This window comes from Syngnathus scovelli, chromosome 6 (genome assembly GCF_024217435.2).
Source record: "Syngnathus scovelli strain Florida chromosome 6, RoL_Ssco_1.2, whole genome shotgun sequence".
In the NCBI taxonomy this organism is placed as follows: domain Eukaryota; kingdom Metazoa; phylum Chordata; class Actinopteri; order Syngnathiformes; family Syngnathidae; genus Syngnathus; species Syngnathus scovelli.
In genome coordinates, this window is record NC_090852.1 from 11,304,153 (window position 1) to 11,329,923 (window position 25,771).

At 40.7% G+C, this 25,771-nt stretch overlaps 4 protein-coding genes across 6 annotated transcripts; 2 read left to right on the plus strand and 2 right to left on the minus strand.

Moving 5' to 3' along the window:
- Positions 1-36: 36 nt before the first annotated feature.
- On the plus strand, positions 37-12,881 carry washc4 (WASH complex subunit 4). Its single transcript, XM_049724328.1, has 33 exons — positions 37-202; positions 646-785; positions 1,262-1,315; positions 1,416-1,481; positions 1,637-1,682; positions 1,789-1,856; positions 1,947-2,029; positions 2,599-2,641; positions 2,720-2,823; positions 2,908-3,028; positions 3,124-3,247; positions 3,331-3,458; positions 3,540-3,700; positions 3,797-3,923; positions 4,009-4,134; positions 4,205-4,312; positions 4,588-4,734; positions 6,944-7,023; positions 7,113-7,218; positions 8,307-8,423; positions 8,510-8,678; positions 8,845-8,999; positions 9,456-9,530; positions 9,636-9,740; positions 9,810-9,944; positions 10,028-10,136; positions 10,538-10,604; positions 10,710-10,796; positions 10,912-11,059; positions 11,293-11,389; positions 11,474-11,670; positions 11,781-11,877; positions 11,968-12,881. The coding sequence occupies exons 1-33, from the start codon at positions 142-144 to the stop codon at positions 12,030-12,032; spliced, it is 3,516 nt and encodes a 1,171-aa protein (XP_049580285.1). The 5' UTR covers positions 37-141; the 3' UTR covers positions 12,033-12,881.
- An 829-nt stretch (positions 12,882-13,710) lies between these two features.
- On the minus strand, positions 13,711-19,134 carry cnot2 (CCR4-NOT transcription complex, subunit 2). The gene is made up of 15 exons (XM_049724335.2): positions 18,969-19,134; positions 17,887-18,003; positions 17,736-17,811; positions 17,375-17,522; positions 17,089-17,271; positions 16,873-16,952; positions 16,457-16,582; positions 16,160-16,284; positions 15,957-16,074; positions 15,639-15,795; positions 15,491-15,552; positions 15,367-15,416; positions 14,545-14,645; positions 14,314-14,458; positions 13,711-14,223 (listed from the first exon to the last, which is right to left on the minus strand). Exons 2-15 carry the CDS (start codon positions 17,989-17,991, stop codon positions 14,137-14,139), a joined length of 1,563 nt encoding a protein of 520 aa, XP_049580292.1. The 5' UTR covers positions 17,992-18,003; positions 18,969-19,134; the 3' UTR covers positions 13,711-14,136.
- Positions 19,135-20,581: 1,447 nt separating this feature from the next.
- Positions 20,582-23,954, plus strand: lrrc10 (leucine rich repeat containing 10). Of its 3 annotated transcripts, none has more exons than XM_049724343.2 (2): positions 20,582-21,014; positions 21,201-23,954. In XM_049724343.2, exon 2 carries the CDS (start codon positions 21,289-21,291, stop codon positions 22,093-22,095), a length of 807 nt encoding a protein of 268 aa, XP_049580300.1. In that variant the 5' UTR covers positions 20,582-21,014; positions 21,201-21,288; the 3' UTR covers positions 22,096-23,954. The 3 variants fall into 3 exon arrangements, with proteins under 3 accessions (XP_049580300.1, XP_049580301.1, XP_049580303.1); XM_049724344.2 differs by having other exon boundaries at positions 20,582-20,943; XM_049724346.2 differs by having other exon boundaries at positions 20,582-20,943; positions 21,221-23,954.
- Positions 23,358-25,757, minus strand: LOC125971256 (seipin). Its single transcript, XM_049724342.2, has one exon. The coding sequence runs from the start codon at positions 25,535-25,537 to the stop codon at positions 24,269-24,271; it is 1,269 nt and encodes a 422-aa protein (XP_049580299.1). The 5' UTR covers positions 25,538-25,757; the 3' UTR covers positions 23,358-24,268.
- Positions 25,758-25,771: the final 14 nt, after the last annotated feature.

A 25,771-nucleotide genomic window follows, 5' to 3' on the forward strand; every position in this document is an offset into this window, starting at 1 on the left:
TTGATGTCCGCTTGTCTATGAACTTCCGGACTTCATTTCCCAAGAACGCTTGCGGCACTTTTCGAAATCACAAGACCCATCATGGCTTTTTGTAGCTCTATATTTTAAAAACAGTGTTTGGATTGCATATTTTCCTGCGAAATGGCTGTGGAAACTCTTGCACCTGATTGGGAATTTGACTGTTTTGACGACGGTTCACAGAGTGAGTTACTGCAATTCGATCGATTGTTTTTCAAGTGACTGCATCATCTGACAGCAGCTAGCAAGTTAGCCTTGAAAAGCTTCGTTTCTTTGATTATGGAATGCAATTGTGCCGAACAGTCCATCAAACTAAACCCACGTTGCTTTGATTTACTGTCATCTTTGCTTACTTATAACAGTCAACAATAATAGACTATAAGCTGACGCTCCGTGCAAACATCACAGCTGACAGATTGTTAAATACCTGAGGTAAAGAAAGTACTTCTGTGTTATGCATACCACCGAGCACAGCTTAAGATACACTTGCATCATTTAATGAGTCCCCATCACAAGTTCCGAATGGAATCGGGATCAAATTATAATGCTGCGTTGCGTGGCATTCATAAAACGACGAACTCTCGGACTTGCCTTGTCGAAGTACTGATGAAAGATCCCTCCCAACAGAAATACATACAGAAGTTCAACTCAAGAATTATGCCAAGTTTTTGGAAGAGTACACAGCTCAGCTGAGGGGCATTGAGGAGGCTCTCGATGACTCAATTGGAGATGTTTGGGACTTCACGCTGGACCCCATTGCCCTGAAAGTAAGGAAACCACAATCATTGTGAATATTAACAATTAGCTAAGCAAAAAGTGGCACAGAAGATAGCTTTAGCAAACTGAAGCAATTTATACCACTTGTTTATAAAATTTGAAATGTTACTGATTGAAAAAAAAGTACTGAAATGTCACTCCTATTTCCACCATTTGTGATGTTTAGCCATAGTAAGCATCTTTATGTTTGGAGGAAATGGGTGGAAGCATGCATGTCAGAGAATACGATCCCAACTATGTTTTGGAATTGTTTTGCAAGGCATGTGTGAGCAAGGTGGCCTTGCCCTGGCTTAAGTTACATCAGTTCTGTCAGGGTGAATCATCTACAATTCCTTCCAAATATTGTAATGAAACGTATGAAGAATTCTGCCATACAATAAAGTAATGGAAACTAAAAAAAAATAAAGTTTAAAAAAACTCACATTATTCTGTCATTTAGTTATTTCACCAATATTTTGTATTTCAGCTCATCCCACATGAGCAGTCTTCCTTGTTGGAGTTGATTAAAACAGACAATAAGGTAAAGATAAAAAAAAAAAAAAACACACACACATTGATCTATTTCAGTGATCATTAAAAGATCAGACCTGAAATGTTTTTCTTTTCATGTTGATTTGCAGGTCCTTAATAAAGTCATCACAGTATATGCTGCTCTGTGTAGTGAAGTGAAGAATCTCAAGTATGAGGTAAGCATGTAACTGCTCAGTTTCAAATCTGCTTATGTTCTGTGGCTGCCATAGTATCTCATTTCATTGGTCATTGTTTTCTGTGTGCCATTATGTATATAGTGTACTGCACATAATAAAACTAGAATCATTGCACTGGTCATGTTCCCTCACAGGCAGAAAACAAGTTCTACAATGGTTTATTGTACTATGGAGAGGGAGGTAATCTGCCATTCATCTACTCCTTTTTTTCCTTTTTCTTTACCAGTATAATATTGCTCATTGTTTCAGTATGGATTCATTAGACTCATGCATCCCCTTTTAACAGTGTCTGACCTTAGCGTTGTTGAAGGCGAGTGCCAAATTCAGATGGGCAGATTCATCTCCTTCTTACAGGTAGCGAATGAAAGAATTTGTTTAATATATAACAAAATAATAGTGTCTTATTTACAGTACAAAAATAATTGACTCATAATTGTCTATCAGGAACTGTCCTGTTTTGTATCAAGATGTTATGAAGTGGTTGTCAACATTGTTCATCAGCTGGGTGCCCTCTACAACAGCAACAAGTAAGTTCACAAAAGCCACGTGAAGAACAGATGAAAATGTTTATATATTCATGCTTTACTCGCACTCCCCATTAATTTTCTGTAGCATGTGGAATGTTAACTGTAAAACTGTGGTGCTCACTCGCAAGAACCACACGGGAGACAGTATGCCTGTTCGAACAAAGTCTGACTATGGATTCTTGCAAGAGCCTATTTATTGAGAGAAGCAGGGTGGGGGTGAGAGTGGACAGGTTTGGTGAACCCCTAGCCTCTGGTCAAGTCAGAGCAGGGGGTGTTTTACGATGTTGTGTAAAGAGAACGGCTTTAATTGCTTCCTCTGCATCAGTTCAAAGGATCTTAGCACTTTGTTCTACTCCTTTAAGACAGGACAAGTTTGGTTAATTATTACAGGTTACATTCCAACATAATCATAGGATCAACTAATCTATCAACCCTAACAAAAACTAAGCCGTTGACTGATAAATTCATATTGGAGCAGGAATGGAATTATCTTTGCACTGTCCAGCTCATTCATAAACCCTGACCTTTGTGCCCGTAAATAACTGACCAGTAATATAATATTTCTTCAGGGCTGCAACTAAAATTATTGATTCATCGGGTGTCCATTTCCAGGTAAGCCTTCACATATCACCAGTGGTATTTTTGGATGAATTTATTTTTGAACCCTCTGTATTCTTTTTCCGTCTGCAGATAGTTTATGAACACCTTGGTGATTTATTAGTGGTTCTACTTACCCTTGATGAAATCATGGAAAATCACGGGACACTCAAAGATCACTGGAAGATGTATAAGAGGTAAGCCACAGTAGTTTAATTTACAGAACAATTGATTCGTAATTCACATTTTGGGATACATTTATTGCAATTATTTGGTTGCAGGTTATTGAAGTCTGTGCACCACAATCCTGGGAAATTTTCAATTGCCGAAGAGAAACTGAAACCATTTGAGAAGCTCTTGCTCAAACTTGAAGGACAGTTGCTAGATGGCATGATACTGCAGGTAACTTCCTTTTAAATATCAAATAATCAAACCAAAAACCATTAACCAATTAAGCAAGCCTGACCAATGCTGTCTTGTCTCGCACAATGCAACAGGCATGCGTTGACCAGAGGTTTGACGATCCTGCCAAGGGAGTAACTATCACCAAAAATGCCACTTTTGCCGAGGAGTTTGCCTTCAATATACGGACCATCTTCTCCAATGTGGAGTCCAAGATTGGTCAGGTTTAATTCATGTGATATTTGTTCACCATACGTTGTTCTAACATAATTTTGAGTGATTTACGTCTGTGTGGTTTACAGGGGAACCATCAGAAATTGATCAGAGAGATAAATACGCTGGAGTGTGTGCTCTCTTTGTGCTTCACTTTTACATCTTTAGAACTGTAGACAAAAAGCTCTACAAATCACTCCTAGATGTCTGTAAAAAGGTATTCAGAAAAGTCCCGCTGGATTGATCACTGCTTATTCCCTTGACACAGCTTGTTGAAGCTTTTGTGTTTGTACTTCAGGTTCCAGCTGTCACGCTGACTGCCAACATCATCTGGTTCCCCGACACATTCCTGCTTAGCAAGGTTCCCGCTGCAGCTAAAATGATAGACAAGAGAAGTATTCAAGCCATCCGATCGCATCGAGACACCTTCCTTCAGCAAAGGGCCCAGACACTGTTGAAGTAAGTCATCTGTGGCCTTTTTTTTTTATTATTATTTTTTTTGGGAAGGTCAGCAACAATTGCAGGTTTGGTAACATGATGTTGGCCTGTCTTCAGGGATGTTCAGTCGTACTATGTGTTTGTAACGTCATGGATGATGAAGATGGAGTCCATTCTGTGCAAGGAGCAAAAGACTGACAAGATGGCTGAAGACCTTAACAGCAGGTGTAATGTATTTGTTCAGGTAAAACAAATCTAGATGACTTCATTTATCCGTCCAAATATTTTTTCTCTGTGACAACTTACTTGGTGTTTCCTTGCACACAAAGGGTGTCCTATTTGCATACAGCATCGGTACCATTATCAAGACCACCATGAACATGTACATGTCCATGCAGCGGCCCATGACCAAGACCTCTGTCAAGGCGCTGTGCCGATTGGTGGAATTGTTAAAGGTGCGTTACCATGGGGGCTGTCAGGACTTGGCAGACGTACTGATCTTGTGTCATGTCACTGCCCCTCAAGGCTGTGGAGCACACGTTTCATAGACGGTCGATGGTCGTCGCAGATTCTGTCTCTCATATCACTCAGCAATTGCAGTCGCAGGCCCTCAACGCTATCTGTGTTGCCAAGGTAACGCACACGCTATATGGGATCACATGACATTTCACCCACTGCATTAACTCCATAAAAAGCAGCCAGGCTGTAGGAAGAGCGCGATTCGAGCCACACTTTGTGTGTGTCTGGTTTCCGCCCTTTTTCAAAAGTCGTTGGCCATTGAAGACAACTCTCTGCCTCTGTGAAATTCTTGATAAATGTTGATGAACCCAACAGTCATGATAGACCAAGGATCAAGCATTACGCCACACTCTGCTTGCTTATTCTTGCCTCTTTTTGTTTGTCCCCAGAAACGAGTGATATCTGACAAGAAGTACAGCGAGCAGCGTCTGGATGTGCTGTCCTCCTTGGTGCTTGCCGAAAATGTCCTCAGTGGACCCAGCACAAAAGAGAGACGTCTTGTCGTGTCTTTGGCTCTCTGTGTTGGCACTCGGATGGTAAGTGCGCTCCATTCAGGACACTGAGCCATCATTTTTTCATATTTGAATTTTACACCGAACATTTCCATCAGTCATCAACAATACTAGAAACTGTGATGGACCTTTCGTCAGTCCGTCACAGACATACTACCCACCCTTAGGGTTAGTGACGATTCAGGCGACGGACAATAAAACACTTCCATTGTCGTAGTCTTTCGTCGTTTCCAAGTTTCTGTCATTTTCCAGCAAAACAGAAGTCTGCCAGCGCCTCCTTTTGGTGACGGAATGCCCACTTCTGATGATTTGCCGTCTCTTAGTTTGCATACTATTTACCTATCTTCAAGCTGCAGCTGCAACAAACTTCGTGTTATACAAAAAATCTCTCTGGCTGTTGTTTCTCGTAACCCGTTTATCTGCGGCTGCACGCCATCTGTCTCAGTTGATCAAATTACCGTGGGGTCGCATTCATTCTCCACCAAATTGTTTAACTATCACCCCTTGTTGTCTCCTCTTAATCCTCATCCACATCAATACATTGTGTATGAATAAACATAAAAAATAAAACATCAACCTTAAATACATGTAGGTTTCTGTTCAAATATCAATAACAATAAAACATATCATGTCCATCAATTACTTAATTTAACACACAATCAGGGCTAACTATGATCATGGGTGCTCCTGTTAACGTGTGTAAATGTATTGCTTAAGCGGTTACCGTTCATTATGGCAAAGCTAAATAATATAAAGCACAACTCAATCTAACAACGGTTAACATAACGCATAATCATACCGACTATGATTATGGGTGCCCCTACGTTAATATGTAAAATTGTAATGCTTAAACTGTTACAGATGATATTATAGCAAAGCAAGGTATCATAAAATAATTCTAAGTTGTGTGTCGTCAGGTCGCCTGTTACAGATGATATTATAGCAAAGCAAGGTATCGTAAAATAATTCAAAGTTGTGTCGTCGGGTCGCTCATGTCAAGCTTTGTCTCTACCATCTGGCGAAATTTGGATTTGCGTTTTGAGCCAATTCGCGCCTGGGCCAAATCCAATAACACATCCTACACACCATCTGCACCACCTAGCCACCATGTCACTTCACACAGCTCTAGAATCGAGTGATGGTGTCCTGCGCTTTGCATTGCACTTGGATGCAGCTGCTCGTCCATGGAAACCCTTTCCATGAAACGCTGTTTTGAAGGACACATGAAGTTTGCATTCCCATAGCAATTGACTCAGCAGAAAAAAGACCTGGCACTATACACCCCATCCACTTTTTTTTTTAAATTTTTATTTCAGATGGCTTTGTTTGGCAACTGCCCTCTTGACATGCACTTCAACAACTGAACTCCCCACAGCATCAACCCCCCTTAAAAAATAGATTAATGTCACAGCTAGCAGCCTATCATAATTCTGCTGAGTTCCTGAGAGCAACCCATTCTTTCACAAATGTTACACTGTAAAAACAGTCTGCATTCCTTGGTGCTTGACATACACCCTCGGCCTTGGATAAGAACACCCAGATGGGAGTGAATACTTTGGACAGTATTGTGTCTTTTTTTTTTTTTTTCTTAGACAAGAACCCAGGAGACAAAACCATCTTTTGTGCACATTAATTCAAAGAGGTCAGAGCAGCAGCACAAAGTAGCAAGCAGATAACGATGCCATCTGGAAAACACTTATACACAACCATTGGTGTGTATTTGTGCATCTGTATTTATATTCCTTCAAGGTTTCTTTCTTTGTTCGATTGTGCCTCCTTTACCTCATACCTTCCTGAAATGAAATACACTCTCTGTGGACCTAAACATTGCACCAGGGTTGGGCAATAAATTTTACAAAGACACCGCATAAACTGAAATGCTGGAAATTTAACTTGGTAACCTCAATTTATCTAAAATATTATTTTTAATGGATTGAGAAAAAGCAAGTTATCTGTTTTGGGCCCCAATCACCAACTCTTATTAACTGTTCAGGATTCAGACTCCCACATATGTAGAATTAGAAGTATTGTTGTTTTCTGTGTGTGCTACACTTTAACACAAAACAAAAAACTGTCAAAAGATATACAAAGAACTTGTGGCATTTTAATATAGCATACCTCCAAGTTATATATTGTCATGAACAATACCCGGTCAGCATTGTCATATTATATCACAATGTGATGAATATTTAAAATTCAAAGCATGATGTAAATAATATTTTACACGCTGTAGAAAACCTTCAGAGATGAGGAGTTGCTTCCACTGCAGCTTGTGTTGAAGAAGCTGGACCTGATTAGTGAGCTGAGTGAGAGGTGGGAGATGACAGGATCACACTCAACAACTTGGATATGACAGATGTGTGCTTAGTGTTTTTTGTTTTTGTTTTTTTTTAACTTCTAAGGGTCAAACTTCAGTGCGACTGCAGTTTTCTTTACTGGCACCGAGCAGTGTTCCCTATCTACTTGGATGATGTCTATGAAAATGCAGTGGATGCAGCACGGATGCACGTAAGAACCATAACCTTGTTATTGATCGCATTCATGTCAGTTTTACCTGCATTGGAACTTTGATTTTATGGTGGTTTATTCCAGAATTGGTTGTAATTCACAACAAGGCCAGTACACGGTGCTGTGTTGCTATGAAAAGACAGAGACTGGTTGGTCAAATGTTGCCAGGCTCTGCTCATAGCTAAAGAGAATTCAGACCACAAGAGACTTGAGCAGACTAAACCATGTCAATATGGCTGCCATGTTGGCAGTGGTAGTGTTCATATCATTTAGGGACATGCAATCCCCTCCAAAATTACTGGAACAGCAATGTCAATTCCTTCGATTTTGTTGTAGACATTTGGATTTCAAATCTAAAGATGGTTCAGGTTTCCAACTCTTATTCCATCGTATCTTTTTAAAATTTTCATTCAGTGTCGATAATGTTAGAGATTTGCTCACTCCAACTTATTTTGCAAGAACCATACGGGAGACAAGTAAGTCCTTTTGGACACCTGCAGGTGGAGAGTCCATTCGTCGCTGTCTGAACAGCGATGATCGAATGAATTCTGAAAAGTCTCCTTCCTGCAAGGGCATATTTATTAGGAGGAACAGAGTGGGGGTCAGAGTAGACAAATGGCCGAAGCCCCTGGCCTGTTGATCAAAGCACAGCAGGGGGTCTTTCACGATGTTGTGTAAACAAAACAACTTTGATTGCTTCCTCTGCAGCTAGTCAATCAGTTCAAAAGATCTTAGCACTTTGTTCTACTACTTTTGTTAAGACAGGACAGGCGAGGGTAATTATTACAGGTTACATTCCAACATAATCCTACGATAAAGATAACCTGGAAAACCCTAACAGATAAGATCCTATTTTGGCCGACAAGAAACCCTGTCACTAAATCTGTGCACAATATTAACTGTCACATGGTAAATAAATGAATTGGTAAGTGTGAAGCACCAGATAAAAGTATAATACTTACCACTGTTAGGCTCAACATGGTTCATTAGTTGAAGTTTTAATTTTTAGCATGTGATGACAGATATGTCTTTTTGAGGCGTTTTAACTGTGACCTCTTTTGCTGTGCTGCCTTGATTGGTTCCTGCAGTACATGTTTAGCGCCCTGAGGGACTGCGTGCCTTCAATGCTGCAAACTAAACACATGGAGTCATCTGACCAGCTACTGGAGAGCTACGACAAGGAGATCATGGATGTTTTCAATGAGGTGAGTCAATGGACAGCAATAGAAAGGAAGTACCAAAATGATAGAACCAAAATCAGACCATTTGCTCTTTTTGTGTTGAATTAAAGCACCTGCTGGACAAATTGTGTAAAGAAATCGAGAAGGACTTGCGGCTTTCTGTTCACATGCACCTGAAGCTGGACGACAGGAATCCATTCAAAGTTGGAATGAAGGACTTTGCGCACTTCTTCTACCTCAAACCCATCAGATTCTTCAACCGGTTCATTCATATCAAAGGTTCTGAAAAAGTCCAGCTCTTAATAAGACCTCCAATCGTATTTACAATCAGCCAAAACTGCAATTCTTAACTGGTGCAACACTTGACACTATCAAAAACAAAATATAAGCTGTGCACACACAAAAATGACATGTGCAAAATTAATCAGTATAAATGTCCTTCCAGAATACGTGACCCACTACCTGGATAAAACGTTCTACAACCTCACCACTGTGGCTCTCCACGACTGGGCCACTTACAGCGAGATGAGAAACCTTGCCACACAGCGTTACGGGCTGTCAATGACAGAAGCACACCTGCCGAGTCAGACCCTGGAGCAGGTCTGTCTGTTGCTTTGTAACATATCATGATGGCAATGCAATTAATATTTCTTTTAGATTGTGCCTCTCATGCAAATTGTGCAATAAAAAAAATCCCCATTTATGAACAGGTTCAGATTTAAATGAACCAACGTTGGAGCTGATGTCGATAGATGCAGCGGCCTTAAAAATGGCGTGTACTCGAACCTTTGCCATGTCTCTTCTTAACAGGGGCGGGCAACTTATTGCATTTGTAGGTCATGCTATCCTTTTGAGAAGGCAAATGGATCTGTTTTTATCTAATCAATCTTCCCTGAGGCTCCACCATTTGCCTTGTGTAGGAGCAGATGCACTGGTGCCGCTGGGGGGGGGTCACGGGGCTACTGCCTCCCCCCCTCTGAAATATATGATAATTGACATGGAACAAATTTGATAAGTGCTGATAATATTCTCCTAACACTGCGTATTTCTATCAAGGGCCTGGATGTGTTGGAGATCATGAGGAACATCCATGTTTTTGTCTCACGCTACCTTTATAACCTCAACAACCAGGTTAGAATTGTAGCCTTCTTGTTTATTTTCTTAGCAGCACTACCAATGCTACTGCTGCTGCATTGTGAAGTATTTTTTAAAGTAACAACTATTATTGTCTCACAGATCTTCATTGAGAAGGCAAGTAACAACAAGCACTTGAACACCATCAACATCCGACACATCGCCAACTCTATCCGCACCCACGGCACTGGAATTATGAACACCACGGTGAGTGTACATGGGGATGGAGATTATCATTGCTTGTATTAGCTCACAGGAGCAATTTATCTCCTTCAGGTGAACTTCACCTACCAGTTCTTGCGCAAGAAGTTTTACATCTTCAGTCAGTTCATGTACGATGAACACATCAAATCCAGGCTCATCAAGGACATTCGCTTCTTCAGAGAAACAAAGGACGAATCCGACCAAAAGGTGTGACAAGTAAATTTCAAGAAAACCAGAAATTTCTGAGGATGGAAGTATTTTTTCTTAACATTGTTTGATGATTGTTGTAGTATCCTTTTGAGCGTGCTGAGAAGTTTAATCGTGGCATCAGGAAGCTGGGCATCACTCCTGATGGACAGAGTTACCTGGACCAGTTCAGACAGCTCATCAGTCAGATTGGTAAGATCTGCACACAAATTGTAAATTACTGTGTGTGCATATGCTTGCCGGTATGTACTTTTTTTTTTTTTTTTTTTTTTTTTAGTTCTTTGCTTTATCTAAATTAACAATTGCCCATAACGTTCATCATTTCCTGTTTTTTTTTTAATTATTTTTCAAAATTTCATTTCTATGTATCCCATCTTGGATGATTTGTTTTCAGAAATTTGTTGTAGGAATGGAATGGAATGCTTCCAAAATATTTTGGTTTAAGTACTCTCACAAAACTAGATGAGTCTTTACATATAAAATTATTTTGCTTAATGTTTAATCTTTGTATAAGAAAATCATATTGTTTAAAGCTTTCAAATGTGTAACATTGTGTCAAGTAACTTAACGTGGAGTGCGCACTTGTCTTCAAGGTAACGCCATGGGTTACGTGCGCATGATCCGCTCAGGAGGACTCCATTGCTGTAGTAATGCAATAAGGTAAGCTGTCGAATGACAAGATACATTAGAAATTTTAATAGTGGCTTGGATGGATGCCACCAGTCAAATTAAAAACATATTAATGCTTACTTATGGGTCTTGAAGGTTTGTCCCAGACTTGGAGGATATTGTCAATTTTGAGGAGCTGGTAAAGGAGGAAGGACTGTCGGAGGAAACTCGGAGAGCTGCAAGGTAACACCTCGGACTACCATGCTGACATTCTGGCTTTTATGTGAATTAGGATGATGACACATCTAGATAAACGTAGTGGAAACGTCACCTCTCGATATTCAATTGTCGTATACAGCGTACTGGATTCCGTATTGGGAGATTTGACAAGCAACTCTGCTGAGGGGACGGAATACTTCAAGATGCTGGTGGAAGTATTTGCGCCTGAGTTTCGACGTGCAAAGAACATGCACCTGAGAAACTTCTACATGATTGTGCCCCCACTGGTTAGTACGGAGGCGTGCTAACTTCTGGTCTAACGTCGCTGATCTTCAAATAGCGATAGCATCCAATTTTTTAAATATAGTAGCAATCTGCTGAAATGGCATCACGTTACAATAAATGACATATTTTAGCTAAATGAAACCTTTTAAAGTATCCAAAATGAATATGCACAGCACCAAACAAGAATACAGCTTTTTTAATACATTTGACACCAGCATATCAATTTCTCCTTTAGACTGTGAACTTTGTGGAACATTCAATCAGCTGCAAAGAAAAGTTGAACAAGAAGAACAAGATGGGAGCTGCTTTTACAGATGATGGATTTGCTATGGGCAAGTAATCTTCATTGCTTGGGGAAAATCGTAAAACGCATGCATGAATGGCTCGTGATTCTGCTTTTCTATAATTTACCCAAGGTGTGGCATACATCCTGAAGCTGCTGGATCAATACTTGGAGTTCGACTCCCTGCACTGGTTCCAGTCAGTCAGAGATAAGTACAAGCAGGAGATGAATGCCATGGTGAAGGAGCAGCATCTTCAAATTGCCAGTCAGGATCAAAAGTTGCTCCAAACAATGAACCTCACCCAGAAAAGATTAGATCTCTACCTTCAGGTACCCACTTCATGTAACCTTGCCTCCCTCTCTCATGAGCTTTGCTACTTCTTCAATAGGCTCATTGTCTGATACGGAGTATTTTTGTTCTGTTTGATGTCCATCTGCAGGAGTTTGAGTTACTTCACTTTTCCTTAAGCAGCGCCCGCATATTCTTCAGAGCGGACAAGACAGCAGCTGAGGAGACTCAGGAAAAGAAGGATAAAGGTTTATTAATGAGTCATAAATTATTTTTTTAAATGTGCTTCTAGTAAATAAATTGTAAAGTTAATGGTTTTGGTCACCCACCCCCTATAGAAAACGCCTCTAAAACTGGAGGATCTTCCGATGGAGCCATCACTCCAGAACCTGGATCAAAGTGACCTTGTTGTGATTTCGGCATCAAGTGAACAAAGAATGAAAGACAATGTGTAATAGGTCAAGACTGTGCTTGTGCTGTAAGGAACATTTGGCTGACATCAAAAGACTACAAATTTGACAGATTTATCACAGAAGAATGTCTGGTAGATTTTGTGTATATGCTTTTATCAACGATTGTGTACTTATTAAGACTTACTGTGTGCTGTATTTTCTGTCTATCCATTTTATGTACAGCTTACCATCAATAGGGTCACGACCCAAGGTGAGCTGGAGCTTATACAAGCTGACTTTGGGCGAGAGGCTTGCACTGGTCGTTAACCAATAATAAAAATGATAACATCTAATAGGTTTTTGGTTGTACCCTAATCAGTGAGCTCAAAATTGGATTTTTCATTTGCAAAGTAGCCTTGAGAAATGCAGAACAAGCATGTACTTCTACACAAATGCCATGTTTTGCCATAGGTGGCATCATGATTGTTTATGGCCTTAAGTGGTAGCTTCGTTCTTAATGCCTCATTATGCATAGTAGCAAAATGTTTGTGTGCCATATTTGCATACAGCTCATTTATATGTCCTTTTACCACATTGTTAAAATGTAAATGTGCCTTTCTGAACTGTAGGTATAGTATATTTGATTTAAAGAACAATAGATTGATGTAGAAATAACTACACTGAATCTCTGCACAATGCAAGACTTTTTTGCAGCACTGATAATTGCATTTTACACATTTCTTAATTTTATATTCATTGTAATATTAGCCTAACATGACATTCCATCAATTTACCATCCTTGGGTACATATTTAAAAACTAATAAAACCTGCACTTTGGATTATTTTTGTTTAGCGCTTATACATAGTGTGTGTCATTTTTCCAGTGTTTTGGTTGATGAGCTCTTAACTACATACAGTACAAGAGACATTGTAATTCAGGAAAGCTTTTGTCTCCTTTAATACAAAGATGAAGCGGTTGCCTCAAGAAATACAAGACAGATCTGCACTGGTTTCTCCACAATTTTCCCTATGAAATTCTTCTGTTCAAACTGCTTCAACTCACTTTTCTACTTATGGTTTGTCCTGAAATCTATATTTTTTGTTGTTTTTGTGACCATGTTGGTTTTATTTTTTTTAAATTGAGAAACAATTCCTTGTGTGATACTTAATTTGATGCCCAAAGTGCTGTGTTCCAAGCTCCAGCAAATATCCTGTTCCTTCCACATATTGCATCCATGCTCACCTCAAAAACGAGGTACAAGGCAGGGCAAAATTTTTTCCAAAATAGATGTCATATATATATATACTGTATACACATAGATATTGCAATCATATATACACATTCAAAAGTACATGTTCTACTTTGTGTGATGTAAAGAAAAAAAATTTACACAATTCTTAGAAAATTGTAACAAAGACAGTTAAGTGTTTTGTTTGCTCTAAAGCAACATTTTGCCGGTGTCTGGTCTCTGAGAGTAATTTGTCCATATTGGTGGACACCAAGTAGCCCACACTTCACAAGCTAAACGATCGGAGACAGTCATCAGGAGAAACATGAAATAGGAAATAGCTGGTGGTGGAATAAAAGGAATAAAGGGTGAGAAATTGCAAATACTGGTACCTGAACCAAGGGAAGAATGGAAACAAAACAAATGCAGGAAGTGTCGGGACAATAAAAAAGCACAAACAAATGTTGTGTTCTTTTATTACTAAATATAGTGCAACAATAAACATTGCATTTCTTTCACCCTTTCACTTGAGTCTGAGGATTTTAAATTTGCCTTCCCCCTCGCTTTGTCTGCTGTTTACAAACGAGGGTCACTACTCCTTCCTGGGAGAATTCAGGCTTCAGACTCAGATGTAAACATAACACAGACCCTGCTCAAAACGAGACAAAAACAGGGGGAAACAAATAGAATAAAAACAAAAGTGTTGCTGTTTAGGGCAGCATGAAATTTTGGAACGGTAGGCAGTTCTGATGTCAGACTCGCCTCTCCTGCAGTCAAAGAGACAAATCATCGAGGAATAAAAACCAGGCTGTGAGAACCACAGCGCCCTCCCTGGACGACAGCATTATGTGCAGGAACAGCTGTAGCTTTGCGAACAGGTCGGCCTTAGAAGGCCTGCTGAGCTGGGTTGTAGTTGAATGTTGTTGGCACGTGAGGCCTCTCTTCCAGCTTGTCATACTCCAGATGGAATTCCTTCGATTTACAGACAATTTTGGACAACAACAAATGAGCGCTCTTGCTATTTTAAAAGACCGCTTGGAACTTAGCAGCAGAGCATTTTACCTTGGCCACTTTTCTCCAGTTAAGACAATCAAAAAAGTAGTAGGTGCCCCTCTCGTAGGTGTTGGTCTTCAGTGTTGGCTCCATACCAGGGGCTCTTGTGATCCAAAGTCGTTCCTCTTTGTGGTACCGCCAGTCCCGGTTAAAGCTGGGCAGATGAGTTGTAAAAAGAGGATGATTTAAAACCCCAGGGAGTACAAGACCCAGGTTGAATAATTCATTATCACTACTCACAGTTCTACTGCTGCCAGAAGCTGTAGCAAGTCGCCACCATTCATGTAGTACAAGTAGAACAACAAGTCTTCGCCGTATCGAGACAGTTTAATCGGAGCCAGCTGGATGCAGGACAGCAAAAAAAATAAGAAGAAGGACCAAAAGGCACCACTTTAACGCACTTTGAAGACTACAGCCATTTACAATGGAACCTCTTAAGTCAAATACGTTGAACTAAACTCCTGATCAAATACGCTTCTAAAGTCACATAAATGTCACTGCACATCTTGTGGGATTTCACTTCAGTGAGCATTTAGTGTTTCGCTTGTTCTTAAACTTTTTGGTGCCGTCTCTACAAAACACTAGACATGCCTGTTTTGACTGCTCAATAGAATTATATAATCCTAAATATAAATTAGACTACTGTATACAGATGATAAAAGATCACATTCAGTTTATCATAGACTAATATAAAGTGAGCTGTGTCTTTGCCTTCTTATGTATAGAATCACTTCCCATACACACAGTAAATATTTGCATTTCATCATCATACCACCTGTAACGGGGTCGTTGTTTTTGGGGTTTTTTTGTAAATAGTGCTTAACTTAACTAAATAGCGGTTAACTTAACACTTGTATGATGATCAACAATAGAGAAATGCTATTTAAAACACTGCCTGTAGGTTTTATGATGGCAACCGTTTGACCCAGGAGGAAATGTATTCAATGATTACTTTTTTGTGAGTAACGAGAAAGACGAATAAAGGAGAGAAAAAAATGTGGCTGACCGGCATCTCAAACCAAACTGCATTCAATTTAAGAGGTTTTACTGTACTTTATTTACCTTGTCCCTTATGTGGATATTTGTCAAGTACTCCGATGGAACATGGAAGTCTAAAATTGCAAAAATTGCAAATGTCAACTAAGTCTTTTAAGAGAAGAAACTTGTATCCATGTTAGTCTCTTACCAATATCTTGAGGTCGACAGGGTGCTGAGGCCCAGGGTGATGCAAACTTGGGATAAAGGTTTCTATCAAGAGAGGAAGCAGGGGTCAGTCACATTTTGAGGATGCGGTCCATCAAGAGTATTGCTTGCTGAGGCGGCTACACTCGTACTCTGGTGAATTTAAATTGAGACCCAGCGTTGTGAGGTCACTTCCAAGTGCCAGGTGGACCATCCCGGGGTCCGTTTCTGCTGCCCGGATGAACGTCAAAAGGCCAATCATACCAAATTGGTCCGTCACCATGCCTGAGGGAATGTTCGTCACCCGACCTGCGGCCACGAGACATGACGAGGGTTTAGAGCGCACTTCTTATCATCAATGCCTCATCAGCCGAGCCAGGCAACCTCTCCTCTAATCTCTTACGCCGTGAGCTTGTCAACCTTAAACTTCTCTCTCCATAAAATTGCAGCAGTCCACTGCGAGTGCTCACCATCAGGCAACACCTGGATCCCTTTCTTCTGGTTGTTGTTCTGCGCCGAGGCCGTCTTGTCCCCGGGGAACTTGGGCCCATCTGTGTTGGATGTGTTCTTGCTTGTTGAGTTCAAGTTCTAAACAAATCACAAGAACAGAGACAAAAAAAATGGTATGAGATCACAAAGGACTGTTTGGTATCCTGTGTTGTTGTGCACTTACAGTTTTATTGTCATCGCTGGTCAACGACGGATCCTTGTAATTTGGGCCGGGCAATGCGGGGAAGTCCTCATTATGGATTGAGAAATCCTGTGTCTGTTCCGTTGATGGTTTTGTCACCATGCCAACTTGTTAGTTAATCAGCAACACAACAATGGGACAGTTTTAGACAAAAAAGTAATTGCCATAAAACCGGTATAATTTGATATTCGGGTTTATCCAGGCTTCTTAATGACGCAAATTGTTTATGTGCTGATTACGTAGTGTTTGAAAGAAGCTTTCTGCAGCCTATTGGCCTACCATAGGGAGCCCTGCCAGCCAGCGGGTTAAGCACGGGTGTTGGGTTGCCGGTCCCTTCTCTCCGACTCCTGTCCGCTAACGCAGGGAAATCTGACAGATCCAGTCCCGCAAGATTTTCACTCCCATCTGCAGAAAGGGGACAAAAACATGCTATCTACTCAATTCACTAAAATGTGGTCTTCAGTGCACAACAAAAAGCCTTCACAATGCAATTTTAGAGCATTGTCTGTGCTGAGAAAAAAATAAATAAAAAATCTTTAAATAGTTAATTTTGGTTTAGTTAGTTATAATCTGTAATAATCAATATTAAAATAAATAAAAAAAACAATGAAGCATTGAGATACACCTTGTATTGTTGGTGTTGGAGGGGAAAAAAATCTTCTACTTCTGTAGACACATTGGTTTAACGCACTGACCTGTGCCATTGAAGATATTGCTTGATAACGAGTTGTTCATCCCAAAAGCCTGGTTGCGGTTCATTCCAAATCCGGACATGCTGCATATATTACAGATTAGACATACTTAAAAATGCTTAATAACACACCCGAAACTCTGGCAGAGAAAATCGGTATGTAGAAAAAAAAGCTTAAGACTAATCAAGCGCAGGTGTCCATGAAATGACAGTCTCATACCTGTTTACAGTGAAGGCTTGGCGTGCTGGTTGTTGTTTGGGCATACATATGATACTAGGAGAGCTGCGATTGGGGCTGCCGAGGCCTGAGCTGCTCATACTATTGGTCCTGCCGCTCATGCCAATGCCTTGACCGACCTGAGAGTGGTTCAGGATATTCCTCGTGTTCAGCGGTAAAGACCCCCTGTTGAAAGAAACAGGGAAACATTTATCAGTCCATATTTTTTTTCTCAAATCACATCAGGTCATTTAATTTCAGGTGAATTCAAGTGTCATGAGCCTGGCACCTGCTTGGTGATGGAGGGGTATGGAGGGACATGGTGGGGACACCAGTTGTCGGGGTGATGTGACTTTGTAGCTGCGTACTTTGTGTTAGATTTCGGTTTAACTGAGGCGTACTGTTGCCCATGCCTCTCACCGAAAAGCCGAGTGCACCTGCAAAGGAAAAATAATACTGTATTGGTAAAAACACAGAAAATACAGCCAGGTACTCCAATTAAAAGTCCATGCATTCAAAATGTCTACAAAATAACACTTTTAATACCCGTATGATGTTCAGGTTTGTGTTAAAATACACTTACGAGTCCTACACAATATATTTTTTAATCATTTAAAATATCCTCAGTGTGTCACTGTTTCCGCACTCACTTTGTGGACCGTACAAACTTGCACCAAGCTGAGATAGCTGCCCCGAGGATGAGGATGGTGAAGGTGACGACAGCATCTGGGGAGAAACATTCCATGAAGGGATAAGTCCTTGGATAGACAGTTAACCAAGCTAGGACTAAAGAAAGCTCACGTCTTTGTCCGAACGATGCGGGAACATCGACGGCTGGTTGTAATACATGCTTTCATCAGTGAAGTCGTTGTCCACTACCTCCACAAACTTTCTCGAACCAAACATGCCTTATGTCACCTGCAAAGAGAGTTAAAAAAATATAGGTATCTATGAAGGGAAGTGTGACTGGGAAGAAAAATACAATCAAAGTTCAGGTCAGCAATAGGATTTGAGTGAACTAAATCGGGATTGTGTGGCTCCACTTATTTACCTTTACTTATCCTGGACGAAACTACTGCAATTGCCACATGTTTGTACGCATTGTAAATAAGCGTCTTTGTTGACACTTTTTTGTTAGTTTTTCTCTTATTTATTAGTTTTAACTTTTGGGATTAAAGATGCACGCAGTGTCCTTTTGCTTGCGAGCTATAAAATATATCCAGACAAAAAAAGGCACCTTTGTAGTGTTTCTTGTATTTTACACAGATATAGATATTTAGACAAACGCTTCCACAGAGTGAACAGTTGGCGACACATACAACGCGAGGCGCCGATTACAAATATGACATTACGGAACAATACATAGTATGGAAGTGCAACGTTTCTGTTAACTTAATGTTTAACAGTTTGCCATAGTATATATTTTCTCACATTTTCGGTATCTGTTTGCGATGCTAACATGCTAGTTAGCTAGAGACATGACCATGTAGGCAGGTAGGCTATAAGCGGATGCCGTGCTTGTATATAGCATTAGCTTAGCTAATGCGGCTTCGCAAAGCAACCATTATGCTCGTAACAATTTTTATCTGTGCACTTTTCTACGCGTATTACGGAAATCTATGTGTTTAGGCATCCCGGCGTTGGTAGCAAGAAGAGGCTAGAATGCATATACCTCGAGACAGATGTCTCTTTCTCGTCTCAATTTACGCTCCGTTTGCCAAAGCAGCGACAGCAACAATCAGATGAAGCTAATAGCTAAATGAGCCGTTCCCCCGCGAAGAGGCACAGGAAAACACCGGGGCTAATTTCTCTCATTCATTTCAACGACCTGAGCTGCGCGTCGTGTTAGAAAGGCGATATACAATTTTAAAAAATCGGCTCACCGCATCAATTTCACTTGACTTCGTTAAATCCAAGATGGCTGTGTTCTCAACCGAAAAGAGAAATAGCCTTTACCCTTTGACCTTACAACCTGCAGACCACTTCCGTACACAAGCCCGAACGAGTCTGTAGTTCTCATGGGGTGATGCTCACCACCGAACAACAACGACGAAAACAACAATTGAGACTACAAAAATTTACATTGGAAATTTACACCACTAAAACTACTGCCACGCCCCCTCTATCATTATAATCTTTTGCATCTTAAACCCCGTAGCTCGCCTTCATATGCTTTCACTTCTCTTTTCTATTATGTTTCATTTAAGGGCTTCAATTTAATAATCATCTTTACTTTCTTTGCAATTTAACAAATTACAAAAGCAAACATTTGCGGAAATAATTACAAAATAAGGAGTCGCGGCAGCATTGTGGCGTCTGAGTGTCAATGGTTGTTTGTCCTTTTGTGCCGTGCAACTGTGTAACACTAAGTTTACCAGCACACTTGTGATCCTAATGAGGACACACAATCTTGAACGTGGATGATTAATGAGGATTTATTATTTCTTTGTATACTTGGTTGCTTGGTTTTTAATTTTCTCATCCACTCCCCATTTTATCTTTCACCGTACCCATAAATTACTTGTGGCAAGCACGGATGGAAAGAAGTGACAGTGGATTTATTCCATGCTTACTAATTTGATTTAGCTGAGGCTGCTGATCTGATTATATTTTAAAAAACACAATATATGCTATGCCATTGGGAGTACTAAATTTTAACTTAACAGAACTTATTACATCAAAGTTATAAATACATACATGTGATTGAACAAATGATACAGAAAAGGGTGGTTGGATGGAGCTAGATTGTGGTACCCCATAATGCCTGCATGGAAAACAAGTGAGACAAACATTGATGTCTTAAATGGTTCTTGTGGATAATTGTCAATGCTCCGAGTGTTCCATTGTATCGGTAGCCCACCAGAGAAGATAGTTATTTCATCTCTACTGGCCATCAGCTCACAGTAATTACACGTTCGCAATTTAGAGACATTCAATAAAGTCACCATGAGTAAAAATATAGCTTTCCAAATAAAAACAATTCTGCTTGATAATAATAACTTGTCATTTTATTATCAAAGGCAAAATGTGGATCATAGTTCTTATTAGACTGTGCAGATGGTACTGTGCATCTAGTAGTGTGATGCAAGATATCCAGAATACTCTTTGTCAAACTTGTCTCAGCTTACTGTAACATTTCTGACTTTGACTGTCCAAGTAATGGCATGACTGACACCTCACTGACTGGAAAGTTTCAGGACAAAACAAGTGCATTTTCAACAATGACGGATATTCCACATGTGCTGGTTTCCTGCCAGAGCAGCCCACTCTATAAGAGGGTGAAGAGGGAAGAGGACGTGCCAGTGAACAAAGACCAGGGCCTTCTCTGATAAGGAACATGACATTTCATCCAGTTGGATCCAGTTAAAAAATATCTTGTAGCTAAAGGTATGCAAGACGATGAAGTTTGGTGTTAACACTTCTGGAATTGCTAAAAAAAGAAAGTCAAATTGAAAGTAAATGTACATTTGATCATACACTTGACCTAATGTGCTTCTATAATAATTGCATTAAAATGTGAATGCTTTCAAGAGGAAACGATCCAAACAATCAAATTTTTGTCACGCCATTTTTTCTGCAGACGAAGAACTGTGTCCAGCCTTATCAAAACAGGATATGTGCGACTTTGGCAGAAAAAATAAAAGATTCCCATTATGCATATCCATGACATGCTGTGCCCCTCCCTGTCTTTCCCTTTGTCCCACCTCTGTCAGCACAGGGAACAAGAGGGGGGGAGTCATTTAGCACAAATGGGGAGGAGAGAACTGTTAGTGGTTGCCTTGAAAGTCAGGCCAAAGCTCAGAGGCACCGAGTTAGGCACTGGGGAACATCCACTCAGGGAATCTGATGTTTTTTCAGGTGATTATACTGGATAAATACATTGCTAACTGTTGGCGATGAAGATAGTTATGGATCAGATTTGTCGGAAAGTAGGTAGTTTTATTTTAATGGGTATTATTTATGTGATCAGTGCTATTGTATTTTACTCAACTGTGTAGTTTTTGACGACATGAAATGGTGTGCAGTGATTAGCATCCTAACAATCTGATTGTTACATCATTCATATTTGTAATCTAACAACTGCTGTTTTCTACACGTTTTCATGCACTTTGGAGCTGCAATTGGGGCGTTACAGTGGACTGAGATGAAAAATACATAAAGATGGCACCCGATTACCTCAAATTCCTGTGAAGGAGCAGCAAAATGGGAAATGCCATGCGAGGTGTCATCGCCTTCATTCCATCAAAACGCTGTCAGCGCTTCCTAGTGGGGGACCTGGAGGAGATGCCGCTTGATCGGACTCTGGACCTGAGTAGCCGTCAGTTGCGCCAGTTCCCTGTTGCTGCTTGTGTCTTTGATGAGCTGGTCAAGCTCTATCTGAGCGACAACAACCTTAGCAGTTTGCCTGATGAACTCGACCGCCTGAGGAAGCTTCAGCTTCTGGCTCTTGACTTTAACTGCTTTGAGGAGTTACCTGCAGCTGTCTGCAGACTGCCTCAGCTTAACATCCTTTACTTGGGTAACAACAAACTCTTCTACCTCCCTGAGGAACTCCAAGACCTGAAGGAACTTAACACCCTGTGGCTGGAGACAAATTGCTTTACAGTCTTCCCAAATGTGGTTTGTGAACTTCCCAATCTCAAGACCTTGCACCTTGGCTACAACCAAATACGCTGCTTACCCTATGAACTTAACAGGCTGGAAGAACTGAGAAGTATTTGGCTGGCTGGGAACGAGCTGATGGAGTTCCCGCCAGTGTTGTTGGAAATGCACTTCCTTGCTGTCATTGATGTGGATCGAAACAAAATCCAGCGCTTCCCCGCCCTCTCACATTTGCAGGGGCTAAAACTAGTCATCTATGACCACAATCCATGTGTCAATGCACCAATGGTGGCTGAAGGAGTCCGAAGGGTCGGGCGCTGGGCGGACTGCTCCGACGACGAGCAGGAAGATGAAGGTTCCAAAGCCAAGGTTTCAGAGATGGAGCCAGAGGAGGAGCCCAACGTTTAAGGTCACGTCACAAAGTGACATTCAGCTGTGAAGAGGCCTGAAAGGACAGGACGTCACTCAAGTGGATCACTTGAAGCACAGGGGTGTGCAGAGGCCTTCATACCATTGGTATTTGAGCCATATATGGGAAGGCAACATGTAACATGTTGGTCATAAGGAAAAAAAAGGGTTCCTAAATCAAAATGACTGCAGCTCGCTACAGGCCAAAGAACCATATTTAGTTATTACTGTATGTAGTACGTCAAAATAAATACCAATAGCATTTATTCATTTGATTGCATTTTAGTATTTCCAATGAAGGTCATAGATACGGTTATATAATGCGAGTTTATTTTAGTGGTTTGTTTTATGCCTTTTGTGTGTGTGTGTGCATGTGTGTGTGTTTGTGTGTGGAGGGGGGGGGGGTCACATGCAAAAAGTGAAATAACCGAAAAACTTAGTTGATCGAAACAGTGTACACCATGTGGGTCTTTGCAATGAAAAGCATGCAGTGTTGTTGTTTTTTTGTCACAATTACACTTATTTTACAGTTTGGCAATTTGGCTGAAAAGTTCAGCCCTTTTTCAGGTTCTCTGGGTTACAGCAGAAAGTGCATGATATATCAAAACCATGTGTATATTGTCAACTATTTTGTGTTGGTTTGGCACTTGGACAAAAAGATAAAACATCTTAAATTAGGATTGCAGAGCAGTGGTATATATCACTTCACTGAGGCTAAATGCAAGGATGGATATAAATCAAATGATGGACGGGGATTTCAGTCCATTAGGGCACTCCAGATCCGGAATAATGCATAATTCATCTGATAGATTGGAGATGTCGTTTGAATGAAGCCTGCTAATGGCTTTTATTGTCACCGCATTCCGACCCTATTATCAACGGTTTGCATTTGCAATATTATCAAATGCTCTGTAAACAGCTAACTTTAGGAGGGAAAAGTGAAGACTAAAATGTTTCCAATATGTATTCAGCTTGTTCTTTTGTACAGTCTAACTGATAACTGTTTTTTTCATTTCACAAACCCAATGTTTTATTTCTTTACTTACATATGTATAGTACTTTTATGTAATCATCTCTTACCATAAATAGCATTATCCAATGGACCTCATCTCAACAACAAGCGCGGCGGTCTTTAGAGAATAAAATCATTATAGACGAGCGGGAAACTTTTTTGACGTCTTTCAAGACATCTTAAAAACAGAGTATCATGTGAGTTCAACTTTCATTCGCACAGACTGAGACAGAAAATAAATGTACTATCATTTGTGTTCATGTTTTTATTTAGTGACAGTGCACAAGAAACATCTTTTCATTCTTTTTAGCAGAACAGAATAGATGAAAGTCTGTCAATATCTTTGGTACCTTAAATTACTCAAACATGAGCTTAAATACATAGCTGATGACCCTTTTACCTTCAATGAGATGAGAAACACATAAGTTGGAAACATCTCCTAATGCTGAACGCAGATGTGTTACATAAAGAAACACCAAAAACCATACATAACTTAAAACATTCATCTAAGACTAACTTTTTTTCATAACTTACTCAAACCTGAGCTTAAACACATAGCGGATGACCCTTTTACCTTGAGAAACACAAAAGTTGGAAACATCAAATGCTGAACATGCTGTGTTATATCAAGAGACACCAAGAAACATACATAACTTAAAACATCCATCTAAAACAAACATTTTTTCCTCTTCTGTGGAACAATAAATACAGTTTTCAACACTTGCGTTGTGCACATTGTAAATCTGACAAGCACTGGTGGGAAGAAGACCAGTTTTGTAAGTTCTTCAGTGCTACGATGGTGAAACGAGTCATTGCACTCGAAACGTTTTTGTGCGATATGAGAAGAATGATTCATGCGACAGATTCACAAAGCCCCTCAGGAACTATTAAAAACAAACATACTAGTTTTACATGTTAATCGCTTTGCGGAAAAAGTAATATTCCCAATTTGTAATTTGACTTAAGTGCGTGTGTTAGCTTATACTGTATATATAAATAAAACAAGTCCGTGTTATTAGATAATTGTAGCGAGAAGACAGATTATAGGAGTAAACCTCTTTAATTAAAACATTAAGCTCTATATGCTATTGACTTCTAATAGTAGGTGTTTGCTTTTGTTAAGCTCTGCAACTATATCCAACGGACTGCATACTGTATGCACTAAGTACTCTTAATGTCAACATGGCTTTTTGATGGACCAGATCTCTGTCGGAGTGTCGCCTCACTCTGGTCTATCGCTTCAGGCATTACGGAGTCAGGAGACACATCTTTTTCAGAATCCGGAACATCAGCTTCAGTGGCATTTACTTCCACAAACGATGTTTTTGATGACTGCGCCACCGCCGTGTCATCGGCCTGCTCATCAGGTGCATCATTCAAAGATCCAATCAGTCTTGGGGAATCCATCTCTTTCTGGGAATTCAGTTCTTTCTGGGAATTTTCCTTCTCCATGCGCTTCTTCACCTCCTCTCTTCTCTGCTGCATGCGTGTGCTGTCCCCAATCATGACTTTGACACGTACCTGATCCGGGGGCCAGATGCCACCCCATATAAATTGCAGGTAGCTGAAAAGCACAATCACGCTGAGGAAGGCGAAATTGGTGGCCACACCAATCACAGCAGATGTCAAGGGGAAGTTGTAGATGACGTAACGGACGCCGGTGAAATATGCATGAATGCGGAGCTGGGATGAGTAGATTTGCACACGTTTGGATTGGATCTCGATGACCGTGCCGATGGTTGGCTGATAACTATTGGTCTTGTAGGAAGAGAAGAGCTCGATTTCTATGAGCTGCTTCTGTTCAGCCATCCCGGTCAAGAGGAGAGGAGAAAAGAAGAAAGTGCTGAGAGTCTGCAAAAGGGTGGAGCGGTAATGCAGCATTGTTGAACGTCGAACAGACGACACCATCTTGCCACCTTTGGTGTAGCACGACATTTTGACCATAAACATGCCCAGATGTTCATTCACAGGAGACTCTGGTAACTCCAACTCCAAAGATATTCGATAAGGTTGGCCATAAGCCATCACCTGGTCCCTGTCGTTCCTCAAGAGGGAGATGTTGGCCGTCGGGAATGAGCAAAGCTCTGATTCCGATGCCTCACAATCGGAGCTGTAGTAGAAGTGCACGGGAGCCGAGAAGCTCACAGTGGGCATGTAGGAATAATAGAAACTACCGTACAGGAAGATGGACACCCAGAGCAGTAGTCCCAGAACACAGAAAAGTACAGCAGCTTGGAATAAAGTTCTCCGGGCCTTCAGGAGAGTCACGGCTGCCACATCGTGCAGCCAGTGCAGAAGCGGTCCCATCGTAGCCCCCATCGTGCTTTGTCCAGTCCCAGTAGCGATTCCTCTCGCTCTGAATCGGGCAGCGCTTCCTCTCTGTGGCTCTGTTGGCCGCTGCTCCGATAGTGCCTCTTTATATTCATACATTTAATGGGTGGCTCCAATGCGACACCGTGAAATTGCCAATTTTCACCTCAACATGACAAGACAGTTCTTGCAATCGTCAGGAGCCCTACTTCAAATGGGCGCCGCAAGATTTGTAACCTCACATAAAGAAAGCGATAGTGAGATTCCAATTATTAAGTCGCCACATCTCGCCGACGAACTAGGTAAGCTTGTTATCTTCCCAGCTAGCAAAACTAGTGACCCACGACCCGGAAG

Coding starts and splice junctions, on each gene's coding strand:
- washc4 (XM_049724328.1), top strand. CDS start 142: ATGGCTGTGGAAACTCTTGCACCTGATTGGGAATTTGACTGTTTTGAC. Junction 203..645: donor TTTTGACGACGGTTCACAGA/GTGAGTTACTGC, acceptor CCCTCCCAACAG/AAATACATACAGAAGTTCAA. Junction 1,683..1,788: donor ATTGTACTATGGAGAGGGAG/GTAATCTGCCAT, acceptor CCCTTTTAACAG/TGTCTGACCTTAGCGTTGTT.
- cnot2 (XM_049724335.2), bottom strand. CDS start 17,991: ATGTTTGGTTCGAGAAAGTTTGTGGAGGTAGTGGACAACGACTTCACT. Junction 17,812..17,886: donor CGCATCGTTCGGACAAAGAC/GTGAGCTTTCTT, acceptor GTTTCTCCCCAG/ATGCTGTCGTCACCTTCACC. Junction 16,583..16,872: donor CAATATCTTCAATGGCACAG/GTCAGTGCGTTA, acceptor CCCTTTCTGCAG/ATGGGAGTGAAAATCTTGCG.
- lrrc10 (XM_049724343.2), top strand. CDS start 21,289: ATGGGAAATGCCATGCGAGGTGTCATCGCCTTCATTCCATCAAAACGC.
- LOC125971256 (XM_049724342.2), bottom strand. CDS start 25,537: ATGTATGAATATAAAGAGGCACTATCGGAGCAGCGGCCAACAGAGCCA.